Here is a 12,812-nt window from a genome sequence, read left to right on the forward strand (position 1 = left end):
AAGCTTTTCAAAATCTCCACAGATGCATCGGATTGTTCACAAATGCAAAGACCAAATGGAGCACAGACAAGAAGGAGAGGAGATGCTCGCAATGATTCAATCACTTAGAAAATGGAAGCATTATGTTCAAGACAAACACAAAGTGGTCTTCACAAACAACATACCACTCAAATACTTCCAATCCCAGCCAAAGTTGTCTGCCAAACAAGCCCGATAGCTCGACTTCCTAGCCGACTTCAACTTGGAGATTAAACACAAGCCACGCTCCACCAACAAAATAGCTGATGCTCTAAGTCACAAGGCTGATTTGAAAGTTGTCAATGTGGTTAGTAGCAATTTCCTTGAGTTAGTGAAAGAGGCTTTGGAATATGACCAAGAAATGCACAAGATTATAGAAAAAGTGAGAGCTGACAGAACGTCTCATGGCATGTATATCCTAAAGAAGGGAATTCTGTTTGTAGGCAAAAGATTGTACATCCCTAACAGTGTGGAGCTGAAGAAGGTCATATTAAATGAAGTACATGATGGGAAATTAGGTGGGAATAAGGGACAAAGAAAGACCTTGAAAGCTCTCAGGAAACAGTTCTTTTGGCCAAACATGAAGGAAGAAATCATAGACTATATCAAGACTTGTCCTATTTGTCAACTAATAAAGGCACCACACTCCAAGCTAGCAGGATTACTTCAACCGATGCCAATACCCAGCCGGCCATGGCAAGTCATTAGCATGGATTTTATTATGGAGCTCCCAGAATCCCATGGTTACACCATCTTTGTAGTGGTGGACTATTTCTCCAAGCAAGCCCACTTCATACCTGCTAAGCCACCATTGAATGCCAAGGAGGTAGCCCACATTTTCTTCACGCATGTGTTCAAAACTGCATGGCTTACCCTTAACCATCGTATCAGATAGAGATGGTAGATTCATGAGTGATATGTGGAAGGAACTCTTTAAGACTCTAGAAACAGGCTTGCGAACATGGCAATGAGGCCTTCGCCACCTGGCTCAAGGAGAATCCCAACAATTCTTCCAATATACCTTAAGTCGTCACTTGACTTATCATAGGTCTAGTAACACCTCCACTCCTCAAATGTAATTGAGTTGAGGGCGGATCAGCATGGTAACACGAATAAATCAAGCAACAAAGGAGTCTAGTTGGACAGACACTGACCAACTTGATAGGAAAAGTTGTGGTAAGACCCCCAAGTCGTAGTGCAACAAACACTGACCAGTCTGATAGTAAAGGTTGCATTAAGACCCCACTAATGTGCCAAGTCCTAGACCGGTAGACACTGGCCAGCTTATTAGAAGCAGCTATGCTAAAACCCCGGAATGAGTCAATAAGCTCTACCCTTAGATTGCTAAGAACAGCAATCCAGTAACTAGGAGTGAGTGTAAGGGCTTTGTAGCTATACCATGGCGTTGCTACCAAAAACACCTATATAGGGAGTAGTAGTGACTGTGAGCCTTGCCTGGTTTCCACTCTATGTGTGATTTCCCTATACCCAGTGGTGAACCCTCATGTGTGCGGCGTCACGAGGGTGTAGTCCTGGGATGTGCCTATGTTGTACCTTTTCTTTCATTGAATAATACAATAGTATACCTTGCTCTCACATATCGTGCTACCTTTCTATGCCATGTTGAATGAGTGATCGAGTGCAAGTGCATCACCTTCGCGGGTGTGTGGGGGGGCGATGTCGCTATTTGTATGGTTCATCAATAACTACTGTGAATGCATGCACATGGTTCATTGATGACTACTTCAATATATGCACATGGTTTATGGAGGATTGGACGCACATTCAATATGAACCGCCTGTATTATCAGATGCTGTGCCATGCACATGTTCTCTCCTGATCTGGCTACCATGGTAGAAGAAACATGTTTGCAGTCTAGCAATGCAAATCTGTGTTGCGAGAAAAGGTTGTAGTAAGGTAATTGATGATACATATTTCAGAAAGTTGAGAGAGAGAGAGAGAAAAGAGGTGATGGACGGAGCATGAGAAATCATGGAAGATCAGCAATGAGATCCCTTCTGCTCAATGTTAAGCTAATGGTTGTAGTATACTGCACCAACCCAGCCACATAAGAAAAAGTTCCTACGAAAGTAGCAAAACTGGATTAATGTGAGTGGCCTTCAGAACAACAATCAAAACCAGCCATGGACCATTGTGCTTGCATACATTACTAAACAGGATGCTCCAAAGAAGGGTGGACATTCAGAATATTGCAAGAATTTGGAAGACCTCAAAATCATTAGTATAAGAAGAAAATATTTAATACTGAGTTTTCATAATCAGTAGTATTGCGAATCATACTATCTTACCCAGTGAAGGTCAGCATAAGAGCGCTCATCAACAAAAAGCCTCAGCATGAAAGCCTCATTATCTGTTAAGGAAAACATTATACATGATTATCATGACAAAATTCACTTCCAATGATAAGCTTTTCAGAGAACAATGGAGCTTCTTTCCCTCCTCCAGAGCATTCTCCCTTCACTTCTTTCTCTCTACTAATGTAACAATCCAAGGTCAAATTTCTAATTTACCTCAGTTTGTAATTATATGAAAAACACACAAGATTAGGACACAAGTAACAAAAAAGAAATGTGCACACAACTCAACCATGAGATAAGCAACTCTAGAGTGTATTTTTATGCAGTACTAAATATCACCATGCAACACATCCTCAATGGCCATATCACCAGCAGTCCATGGGACCAGTGCATTTTAAGACCTCAGAAAATTTATTGATTCTCTTGCTGCCAGTTCTCTAGAATTCCAGACACAAATTCAGATATACACTGACCCCCACACCCCCCCACCCTATAGATCAATGATACATCACATGTATAAGAGAGATGTAAAAGAATGGCTCAGAGAAAGCCAATCATATAATGCCAAACCATATGCGACTCTAAATGGAAGAAGGTGCTGAAATCCCCAAGTATGAAAACCACCTCTAGTCTCAGCAGTCCCCTGAAAGAGAGTGAATAATCTCTGCCCAAATCCTAGAACGAGTCTCTGCAGTAAGTATGCATGATTAAATTTCACAGTCCAAATGAACCAATGCTATCAATCAGCTCCCATTTATAAAGGTGCCCCTCAGTCCATTCTGCTTGCCGAAAGTTTAGTTTGGGAATCATGCTCAAGTATTGACCAGAAATGATGAGGACTGACTCCCCTGAAAATCCTGTTATCCACTAACTTAGTCTCAGTTGTACAACGGAAGACCATCTTGAGGGCTCTCCTCCACACTGGTCCTCAAGAAATACCACAAGCACTATCTTTGTGTCTACTCTAGTGTTCCACATCTAACACAAGCTACTAGGAACCTGCTGTATGCCAACTCTCAAGCTCCAACCACAGGAAAAATCAAATGTTCCTGAGTTGAAGCTATCATCCAACCTCCTCCAAAAGTCAGCTAAGAAAGGTGAAGAAATGCCCTTCCTAAGCCAATGCTCAGTAGAAGCTAACACCACTATGATCCTGCTCATCTAAATCCACCCGAACCTGGTGGCATATCCAGAAAATTAAATGTCACAAGGTCCATCTAGAAAGGGAGCCCTCCATACCATATCTTCTCTAGGTCCCCCTATTATCTTTGTTAAGGCCTCCTCTACTAAGCCTGATATCTCCATTCATCCACCATGCAAGTAGTTTGGCCTAGATCTATGTACCATCTACTATCAGAATGAGCCTCTACTCTAATTCTCTAGCATGAGCAACCTTTGAACTCTTACCGACCCAAGTCCTCTCTCGTAAGTCTGTTGTCCTCCACTGGGAAGGTGAAAACTCTCCCTTTGCTAGTCACAATCACTCAAAGTAAGATGTCTCCCAAGTAAAAGAAAGCTATCTAAGTCTAAAAGGCATATGTGGCTTTCCTCCACTCAAAGGAAACTCCCTCTATCAAAGTTTCCCTGAGGCCTTGAAGTTTTTATCTCTGAGTTCTTATGGTAAATCTAAAAAAGCAAGCCACTTTCCCACTGTACTAGCAACATATGTAGGAAATCTCACCCCAAGAAAGAGTGTCAAGGCTAACTTGGAAGGCCAAATGAATTTAACCTAGAATCTCCTCCCAAGATCCCTATCCTCAATCTTCTAGAAGATATAGCGGTCCTCCAAGAGTAGGGGTAATGAACCTTAATTAAATGAGGGTCAACACATGTAGAGGATCAGTATTGATTTGGATTCGAGGTACAATGAAAAGCGAGAGTTTTTTCTTTTGTTTTTGAGAAGGGGGGGGAGGGGGTGTGTGTGTTGCAAAACAGCATGCAATTGATTGTGATTGCAAACACAACAAGATAAGGACAACCCACTTATTTTCCATCTCAATGAGAGGAGGTAGAGGTAGGAGAGAAGAGCTGGCCAACCTCAGTGGGGTTTTATCCCTTTTTTCGAGATACTGGCACTATTGAAATTGCCATCATAGTTTCTATTTGAGAGGAGCAGCAATAGCCCTTGAATTAATGAATCAAGAACTTATGGTATGAGCTCAAATGAAGTGCCTTTGCTGGCGGCTGTTATAGATGTGGGCAATTAGGACATTTAGTTTCAAAGTGTCCCCTAGAAGAGGTTCATTACACTGTAACAACGTCTGGATGGGCCCATGAAAGGTACCCTATCAATAAATGACTAAGCAACCAAAGAGGTAGGTTTTGTAGGGAGTAACACAGAGTGTATACGGCAAACACTAAGAGAGAAGGAAAAATCAGAAACACAAGATGATGATGGACTGAAATAATGAAGTAAATCTAATACAAGGGTGTCGTAGCATGAAGGATGCCCTGGAGTAGGGAGATTGCTGAAGAAGCCTCTAAGGCTGCAACTGCAAGGATGATGAAGTGTCGCCTAGAGCAGGGAGACTGTTGTCGAAGAGGAGCCCCAACGCAAGGATGATGACAGGTGATGGACCCAAGCTGTCAAAACACAAAGTTCAATGGCCTCTGATCCTAACGCCAACTGGAGGTGGAGGTCATCACATGCTGAAGGAACCAACCAAACGCAAGATGCAAGCACTGGGGGTGATGTAGACTGATGAGGGTGACCTCCCAGACAACCAAATGCAAATGCTAGATGACATCTGTAGCGAGTGCACTGTCGCCTGATGAAGGAAGGGGAAGAAACCGACAAACGCAAGGTCCACCAGCATCTGGAGATCATGACACCACCTGAGAATGTGATGTCAAGTGGAAGAGGAGTAGCTAAGAAGTCAAACGCATGCTCTAGCTGCCTATGATGCTGATGCCAAAAGATGGAGGAAGATGCCAAGTGATCGGGATTGTCTACAAGCTGCAAATGCAAATCAAGGGACTATGTAGATGATGCCAAGTGAGTGGAGGCTGATGCCCAATTGGAAGAAGCTATAACCAAGCTCAAGATGCTAATGCCAGGCTGAGATGAGCTGTCGCCAGAGCGGAGAAGCTAATGCTAGCAAGATGGGCTCCAGACGCAAACCTAATATTGAAGGTGACAGGGCACCTGAAGAAGATGATGGAAGGAGAAAGGAGAGATGAAAGTCTTAGAAGTGAGAGAGTGTGATGAGTACAAGTGCAAGAATGAATGGGAGATGTTAAATATATAGGTATTAATAGTCTCAAGTCTCGCCCACTGAAATCTCTCAAATGGCACTCCAACACTCTCAGAAGACCCTAGAAAACCTTTTTTGGGCTGGAAACTAAAACCAAAAATGGGAATGCAAAAGGGGAGTTGTACGGAATGATACAGTTTCTCAACACCCCCTCTTAGGCCCAAAAAGGAGCACGAAAGAGGAGTGAGGGGAAGAGAAGAATATCCACCCTGTAATTCAAGAATGCCACTTGAAAGGAGACCTTTGAAGATAGTCAGGAAACCGAATGAGCAATAGAACCTGAAACACAACCTCGGGTAAGAAGCCACTAGCTCCGTTACACCATGCTAGAAGGAATACGAAGGCCTAGTCACAACGTCGTTGATAAAAATAAAGGGCCCTGATCAAAGATAGATCCGTTAGAGATTGGGTAGAAGAAGAGGAAAGCACTGCTTGAAAGAGAGCCACTCCTCAAAGGTAAATGGGGGTGAGGGAAGAACGACAAGAGTAGTAGAGTCCACCTCTGACACGAGAGGAGTAGGAGCCCCCTCGAAAGCCGAAGAGGAAGGAGATGTCCCCCTCTGAGGGCAAAGGAAAAGGATCCCCCTCTGTATCCCTCTCTAAGAGGGAGAGGGACTCCAACTCATGGCTCATGGACTCCAAGGTGTCTGACGATGAAGAAAGTACCGCCGGTCGTGCCGAAGAAGGTATCTAGGGCTCAAAAGGAGCAGAAGCCGAAGAGTGCTCAGAGGTGTCTTCTCGAACTTCAAGAGAAGAGGGTGGAGTAGAAGGAGAATCTGGATCAGCAAAGCGTGGAGAACAGTCACGAACGTTAGATGGAGTGGACTGTGGAGGAGATGTAGGCCGTGGTAGCCACTGGACCCGAAAATGGATGGGGGAAACCTCCACGCAGTGTGTTCGTCTCCAAGAGAACTTATCACCATGTGAGGTCTTAAAGCCTCCATCTGCTCGTGAGGACTTAGTGCACGTTAGATGTATCTTATTGCCTTGAGCATAGTAAGCTGAGAGTCGATGCAAAACAATCTTTGTGGCCCAAAAAGGAGAGGTAGCACAGGAAGTGCTTGGTGGAAGACGCATATACTCCATTGGGGTAGGGAGCAAAGGTCGATTGCCTCAACCCCAATATTCTATGCATCAATCTGAACCTATGGAAGGTCAAGCAAGTTTGTCTATGTCCTTAAATTCTTGGGACAGACTTCTAATACTAGAGGTACTTTCCATTCTTGGCCTAATGTATATCCTGAGAGAGCTCCGGATGGGCTGGCAAGGTGGATCTAATCCAAAAAGTTATGATGGAAATGGCAAAAAGTTGAAGCATGGAAATGAGCTTAATAGCTTGGAAGACCATGACACAAGTAGATTTCAGCTGATGCAAGTAGATTTCCAATTATGAAGATTGCACTATGGATTGTTAATGGAACTTAGCAAATTTAGCAATAGGGGATGTGTTGAATTGGCCTTGTAGGCAATTGGGATGTTGTTTGTGCTGTTGAGCATAAAAAACATTGGTTTGCAGTGCACCTTATGTTCGTAAGGATTCTGCCATTTTTCAATAACGGTGTTTTCTATCAATCCAGGGTTATATTTGCCATCACATCATTATTGCAACCTTCTTTGATTAGACGCAACATCTGTGTTACATTTCTCATTCTGGAAATCATGTTTGAGAATAAGTGTTTATGTTTGATAGGTATTAATGCTCTGAATTCTGCAAGGGACCATTGTCAATTATGGGCTCTACTCTTAAATGTCTTTGATTGGCTCGTTCTGGGTTTGGTGTTAGGAGACTTCAATAAGTGTGAACAAGCAGTTAATGGTACCATTGCCTGATTCTTTGACGGATGGTCCAAAGTGCAGAGCATGGGATGTATTTGATAAGCTATGTTTAAAACAAGATGTATGATCTCAGTAGCACCCCTCAGAGTCTGGGTATACTTACCATTCTGGACAGCCTAATGGCACCTGGGATTGTTTGGGATAAGATTTACGTGCGCCAAAAAGGCTTTTTCTTTCCAAAAGTAAGTAATGGCTGAGTGGAAAGACAACGTATTCTCTCCCATCAATACCCAATGGTGTTGGAAATGATGCATCGATCCATAGTCACTTTTAAATCTCTGTCGGGATATTTATTGTTGCGCTTCAATCAAATTCTCCTATAGTAAGATCAATTTTTTGACTGTATGCGAAAGAGGTGATTCTTCAATTCAGCAAACATGTACTTTCAAAGGGGTTAAATGCTTGGCCACTTTTCACTCCGAATGCTTGAAAATTGGTCCATGAGGATGGAGTGAGAGAGTGCACCCACTAGTCTGTGTATAGTGTATCTTTTACTCTGCCGAAATAAGTTTCACATAGGTAAACACCCCTCCCATGCCAAGCTTGATCATAGGTTTGTATGTGCCTTTTTATATGTGTGAATTGTATCCTTCCTAACGACATGCATGTACGGTCTGTAAGTCAACCAAGGGCCAAGGAGGGGCCAAGAGGCCAGAACAGTTACGGTATGTAAACTTAATAGATATAGTAGAAGCACAAGAGCTTCCATCAAGTATTGATGTTTTACAAACTTTGCATTCTACACCATGAACATGTTTATGGTGCATCTCCCTTTGGAGTCCCACACCTCCTCTAAAACTCTTAGCTCCTCCAGACTGAAATGTCCACAGGGGTCTGTAGGTTTGCAACTTAAGTCAGTCAGTCAGCCTCGAGATGATAGGAGGTCAAGAAAAAGTTCCCATATTCTCAAAAAGGGCTCTCCAAAGGCATGCATGGGGAAAGCCCACATCCATCTCAGGCACCCAGCATGACCTTGATTGTGGTCTTGCCAGAATTGTGATTGTTATTTCATGGTTCCTCGCCAATGTATTATGCAGGAAATTATCACATGGTTTGCAAGCAATTATTTCAACAGTTGATATCCCATAGTGATTGCATTAACTGTGTATAGTCTGACAAGGCATCTGTCATGACTTCTTTTCTGTGTCACAGTGTGTGATCTGTGCAGAAATGGAAGAGAGGTGAGAAATGCAGGAAAGTAACAAAGACTCTGCTGATGAGTCTTGACAAGAAAAGTGGCAGTGAACAAATAGTGCTTCCATATCATCAATCTGTATACTACAGGGAACCAGCTCCTTTTCATGAAAGCTTCAATTTCCTTCATCCTGTGAATCTCCAGACCTCCTAAGCAAGCTCACAATTCTGGTTCAGGACAGCTCCAGTGCTCTCTCTTGAGATATCACAATCAACTTGAGGGGATTAATAGAGATTGCGTATATGCAAGACACTATGTTGCCAAGCTGCTTCCTTTAGCCTGCTTTGAAGGTAACTTCCTGGCTCTTGATCCATTGAAAACAGACTCTCTTTTTCTCAGGTCATGCAAAGGACAGGCAACCCCTGCAAAACACCTTGCATAAGCCCGATACTAGAAACATGAACCAAGAAAGCTTCATAGCTTGTGGACGTCCCTGCAAGTTGGCCAATACAGAAAAGCCTTCAGTTTGTGAAGATACATCATCTTCATATCTGAGTCCACCCTTACAAACGACATGCCCAAGTATCTGCCTTTTATTTAAAATAAATCATTTTTTAATTTTCATATAAACAAATTCTGTTCGAATGCAAACGGTGATATAGCGGCTATTTTTTCCCCCTCCCCAGAGCAGCATTCTTCAACAAACCTTCTTTCTTATTACTCGATTGACTTGACTTGGGACACAGATTCCTTTGATCTTCTGTAAACTCGAAGACTAAAACAAAGACTCTTTTTTTAAAGTGAGGTACCTGAGAGGTTGTGCTCCAGAGCAAGTTTCCGAACATGTGCAGCCTTCCTTAAACCACTTTTAATCAGTTCCACTCGACTCAATGATGACCGGTCATCTTTCTTGAAAACCTGTGATTGGCAACAAATATATTTTCCTCTTAAGGTAAGCACAACAATACAAATAACAAAAGCATCCGATTCATGAAGACGTCTGAAAACATCTAAATCGTTGTATCTCAAAGGGAACTTCTGCACACACAAAAAAATATCCTATCTGTCCTGCCCAGTGGATGCAGACTAGGACTTGTAAAGCATGTGAATTGTTGAATGTCCGCACCGACCAGATGCTACTAGATTAGTCATAGGAATTTAACATTTAACAATCAAATGTGAGCGCCCAATCAAAGAATAATCAAGGTGGAACTCAAATGATTCCATGTATCGTACAAGGGAATGTTCATTAAGCAATGATACACTGATGAGCTTGATGTAACCACCATTTCTAAGACTCCGTGCTCTCTCTTTTCTTCTCGCTAGAGTTTGCTTTATTGTTCTTTAATTGATCTCGATTATGTCCATGAACACTATATGCACGCAATGTGTATAATGTTCCGTTCTCTAACAATTGCTTGTTTTTCTTCTTGTCCATGTGCAGAAAACTTGTCTTTTCTCTTGTGAAAGAAACACGGCAGCCATGCGTGTTTCTTCCTGTTTTGCGGCAGCCCCTCCCTTCAAGTTAGTCCAGCGTGTTGCTCCGTCAGACCTTCATCCTGCATGAGAAATGTCCTCTAGCACAGATTGACACACCTGCTCTCGCAATTCAGGCTTAGGAGCCAAAAGGCCAGTGAAGTGTGTCACTATATAATATACTTCCGTAACGTTTAATGACAAGTTGGCGTGGAGGCCGATTTTAATCCAGACAAAATAGTAAGAGGTTTGGCAACCTCAAAATACGTGTCTAATAAGGCCTCAAATTTGAAAGGATAATCGATATGTCGTGTGACAACTAAGTTTTTCTAAATATTTTAATGAGAAATAATGTGTTGTATATATTGATGAAATAATTTTATTTGAAAGTGTTTACATGAGCATGCACACCCTGAGCGCTGTGAGAGAGAGACAGAGAGAGAGAGAGAGAGAGATGTACCGGATCAGACGCGGCTAAGGCCGCCATCCGCTGAGACACCTCGAAGCTCCTCTTCCCTCCCCAGAACGCAACCTTCATCGACTCCACCTCGAATCCCGCCTTTTGCCGCTCCTCATTCAGGAGTGTGTTCTCCATGGCCGCATGCATCGATCGATACTTGCTTCTGCCTCTGTGGCTTTAGCTCTAACAAGAGAAAGAAACACAGAGAGAGAGAGTGAGAGAGAGAGAGAGAGAGAGAGAGAGGGGGGAGGGGGCGGGAGGGCGGGGGCCAGCGCTAGTAGTGGTTAGTGGTAGTGCATGTCAGTGAACCACTACGACTGAAAAACGTCAACGTGCTCGAAAAGGAGCCTTTTTGCGCATGTGGTGTCGCGAGTTCTTATGAGGGTGTGAGTCCCACTCCGTGTGACTTAGGGTGGGTTCACACTTGCCCGGTGGACAAAAGGGTGAAAAATCCCCTTTTCCACCCATCTACAAGGATTTCCCAAGAGTTGTCCACCATCTCATTCACGTTAGTGGTGGACAAGGAAAGGAGCCAAAGAGAAGATATGGCATGAAGGAGAAGTATCTGTGCTGGGCAGGCCAGAAGAGAGGAGCAAAAACTTGGCCATGACGTGTCAAAAAAGGCCCCTAATTTTTTTGGCCTTCCACCATGTGTGTGAACATACAATTTTCCATGCTGAAATCTGATTGGTCATCTGTATTTGGGATGCATGTTTGTCTGCCGGGTCTGAACCCACCCTTAAGAGAGTGTGTCACAGCCCTGTTCATGAAAAGCATTTTAATTTTTTGGTAGAAACACATATAAAAATTCTACCCTTTAACTCGCTCCAACGGAGGTCATAGCGCAGTGATTCAGATGTGGATCTCATGTAATGTCGGTACATGAGTTCAAGTCATGCACCCCGCTTCCCCAAAAGCACATCTATAAGCTCAATTTTTAACTCCAAATTTTGGAGAGATTCATTCAAAATTGAGTTGTGCCTTTAACATATCATCACATATCGTCTCTCATCAATCTTAGTCACAAAGGTTGTATATTGTGACATTTCATCGATCTTGGTCACAAAAGTTATGAATTGCAATGTTACATCCTCAACACAACTTTATATACCTTGCTTCATCGATCTTGGTCACAAAATTTGTGAATGGTAATGTTGTATCTTGTTTTTAGCTAAGATCTTTTCTATATATGAGCAGTGCCTTTTGTTGCATTATTAGCTTGGTTTGAAGTGTGAGTTTTCCAGCAATTTTGAGTTGTTTGCAATTGTTTGGGTCTTGGGTGGTGCTCTCTATCTCTTTTCTTTCCATCTTCACAATGCCAAAATTACAAATATTTGTTACTCTCTAAATTAATTATTATGTTAAAGTTTAAGATTTTAAACCTTTCTCTTTAAATTCTAAATGGTTTTTGAAAGTTTTTGCAATTCATCTCATATTAAATCTCGATTTTTATGAACATGGATTCCACTCTATCTACATTAGCATGATTATGTAGTGCTTGTTTTCATGTCACATAGCAATAGGCACAAGCTATAGCTCTCTCTTCTTACCTCAGATTTGAGGGGTGAAGTGCTATTTACTACTTATATTGCACATATGCTAGCTGCAATAGATCGACAATGGGTACAAAATTGGATAGTTGAGTCTGGCACATCTTTTTATGCAGCTCCAATAACAAGCGTGGATCGATCCATCTTGTAATAACTACATATGTGATATAGTTGGTGCACATGATGTGCAATTTGCTTTTTTGAATGGATCTACCTTTACTCTTTGAAATATATGTTGTCATGTGCCCAAGCTTAGTAAGAGCTTGATATTTATTAGTTATCGAAATGATCAGGGTCATTCTACTACTTTTGGGAGTTAGTCCTAGAAAGTCCACAAGGGATCATTTGTTGTTGCAAAAGGAGCCAAGTGTGGCACTTTGCATCCACTTCATGTATCCTTTGTCAAGAATCATGTAGCTGCAGTAATCGAGGAGCCAAATGTATCTTTGTGGTATCACCTATTAGGATATATATTTGAAAAAAGAATTGAAGTGCTATCTCATTTGGATTACTTGTCTTCTCTTGATTTTTTTATCTTTTTATCTCTAAGCATTGTATATTCAAAAAGCATGCATGTTCAGGCCATAAGAAATACTTAAACAAGAAAAAGAGTGAGCCACTTGACTTAATGTGCAATGTTATATGTGGATCAATACCTAAAAAGTCTATAGGGAGCATCCTATTTTGTCACATTCATTGATAATGCAACTAGAAAAGTATAGACTTTCACCACATGTAAGAAATATGATGCTTTGTTTTGTTTT

At 42.1% G+C, this 12,812-nt stretch overlaps 1 protein-coding gene and 1 long non-coding RNA gene across 3 annotated transcripts in view; one reads left to right on the forward strand and one right to left on the reverse strand.

The window, feature by feature from the left end:
- LOC148028360 (uncharacterized) overlaps positions 1-10,352 on the forward strand; it is a 107,230-nt gene extending 96,878 nt beyond the window's left edge. The window contains exons 3-4 of the long non-coding RNA XR_015692719.1: positions 8,580-9,514; positions 10,007-10,352. This is a non-coding gene — a long non-coding RNA (uncharacterized LOC148028360). The remainder of the gene's footprint in view (positions 1-8,579; positions 9,515-10,006) is intronic.
- LOC148028359 (peroxisomal acyl-coenzyme A oxidase 1-like) overlaps positions 1-10,730 on the reverse strand; it is a 108,196-nt gene extending 97,466 nt beyond the window's left edge. Inside the window, exons 1-3 of one of the 2 annotated variants that reach the window (XM_087690178.1) lie at positions 10,499-10,728; positions 9,372-9,480; positions 2,329-2,390 (exon numbers count right to left, since the gene is read on the reverse strand). In XM_087690178.1, coding sequence (XP_087546304.1) covers positions 2,329-2,390; positions 9,372-9,480; positions 10,499-10,645 — 318 coding nt within the window. In that variant the 5' untranslated portion in view covers positions 10,646-10,728. Of the gene's footprint in view, positions 1-2,328; positions 2,391-9,371; positions 9,481-10,498 lie in introns of both variants that reach the window. The other variant, XM_087690179.1, reaches the window with a different exon arrangement.
- Between the last annotated feature and the right edge of the window lie 2,082 nt (positions 10,731-12,812).

This window comes from Lygodium microphyllum, chromosome 12 (assembly GCF_053477565.2).
Source record: "Lygodium microphyllum isolate KBCC chromosome 12, Lygodium_microphyllum_v1.1.10, whole genome shotgun sequence".
NCBI lineage: Eukaryota > Viridiplantae > Streptophyta > Polypodiopsida > Schizaeales > Lygodiaceae > Lygodium > Lygodium microphyllum.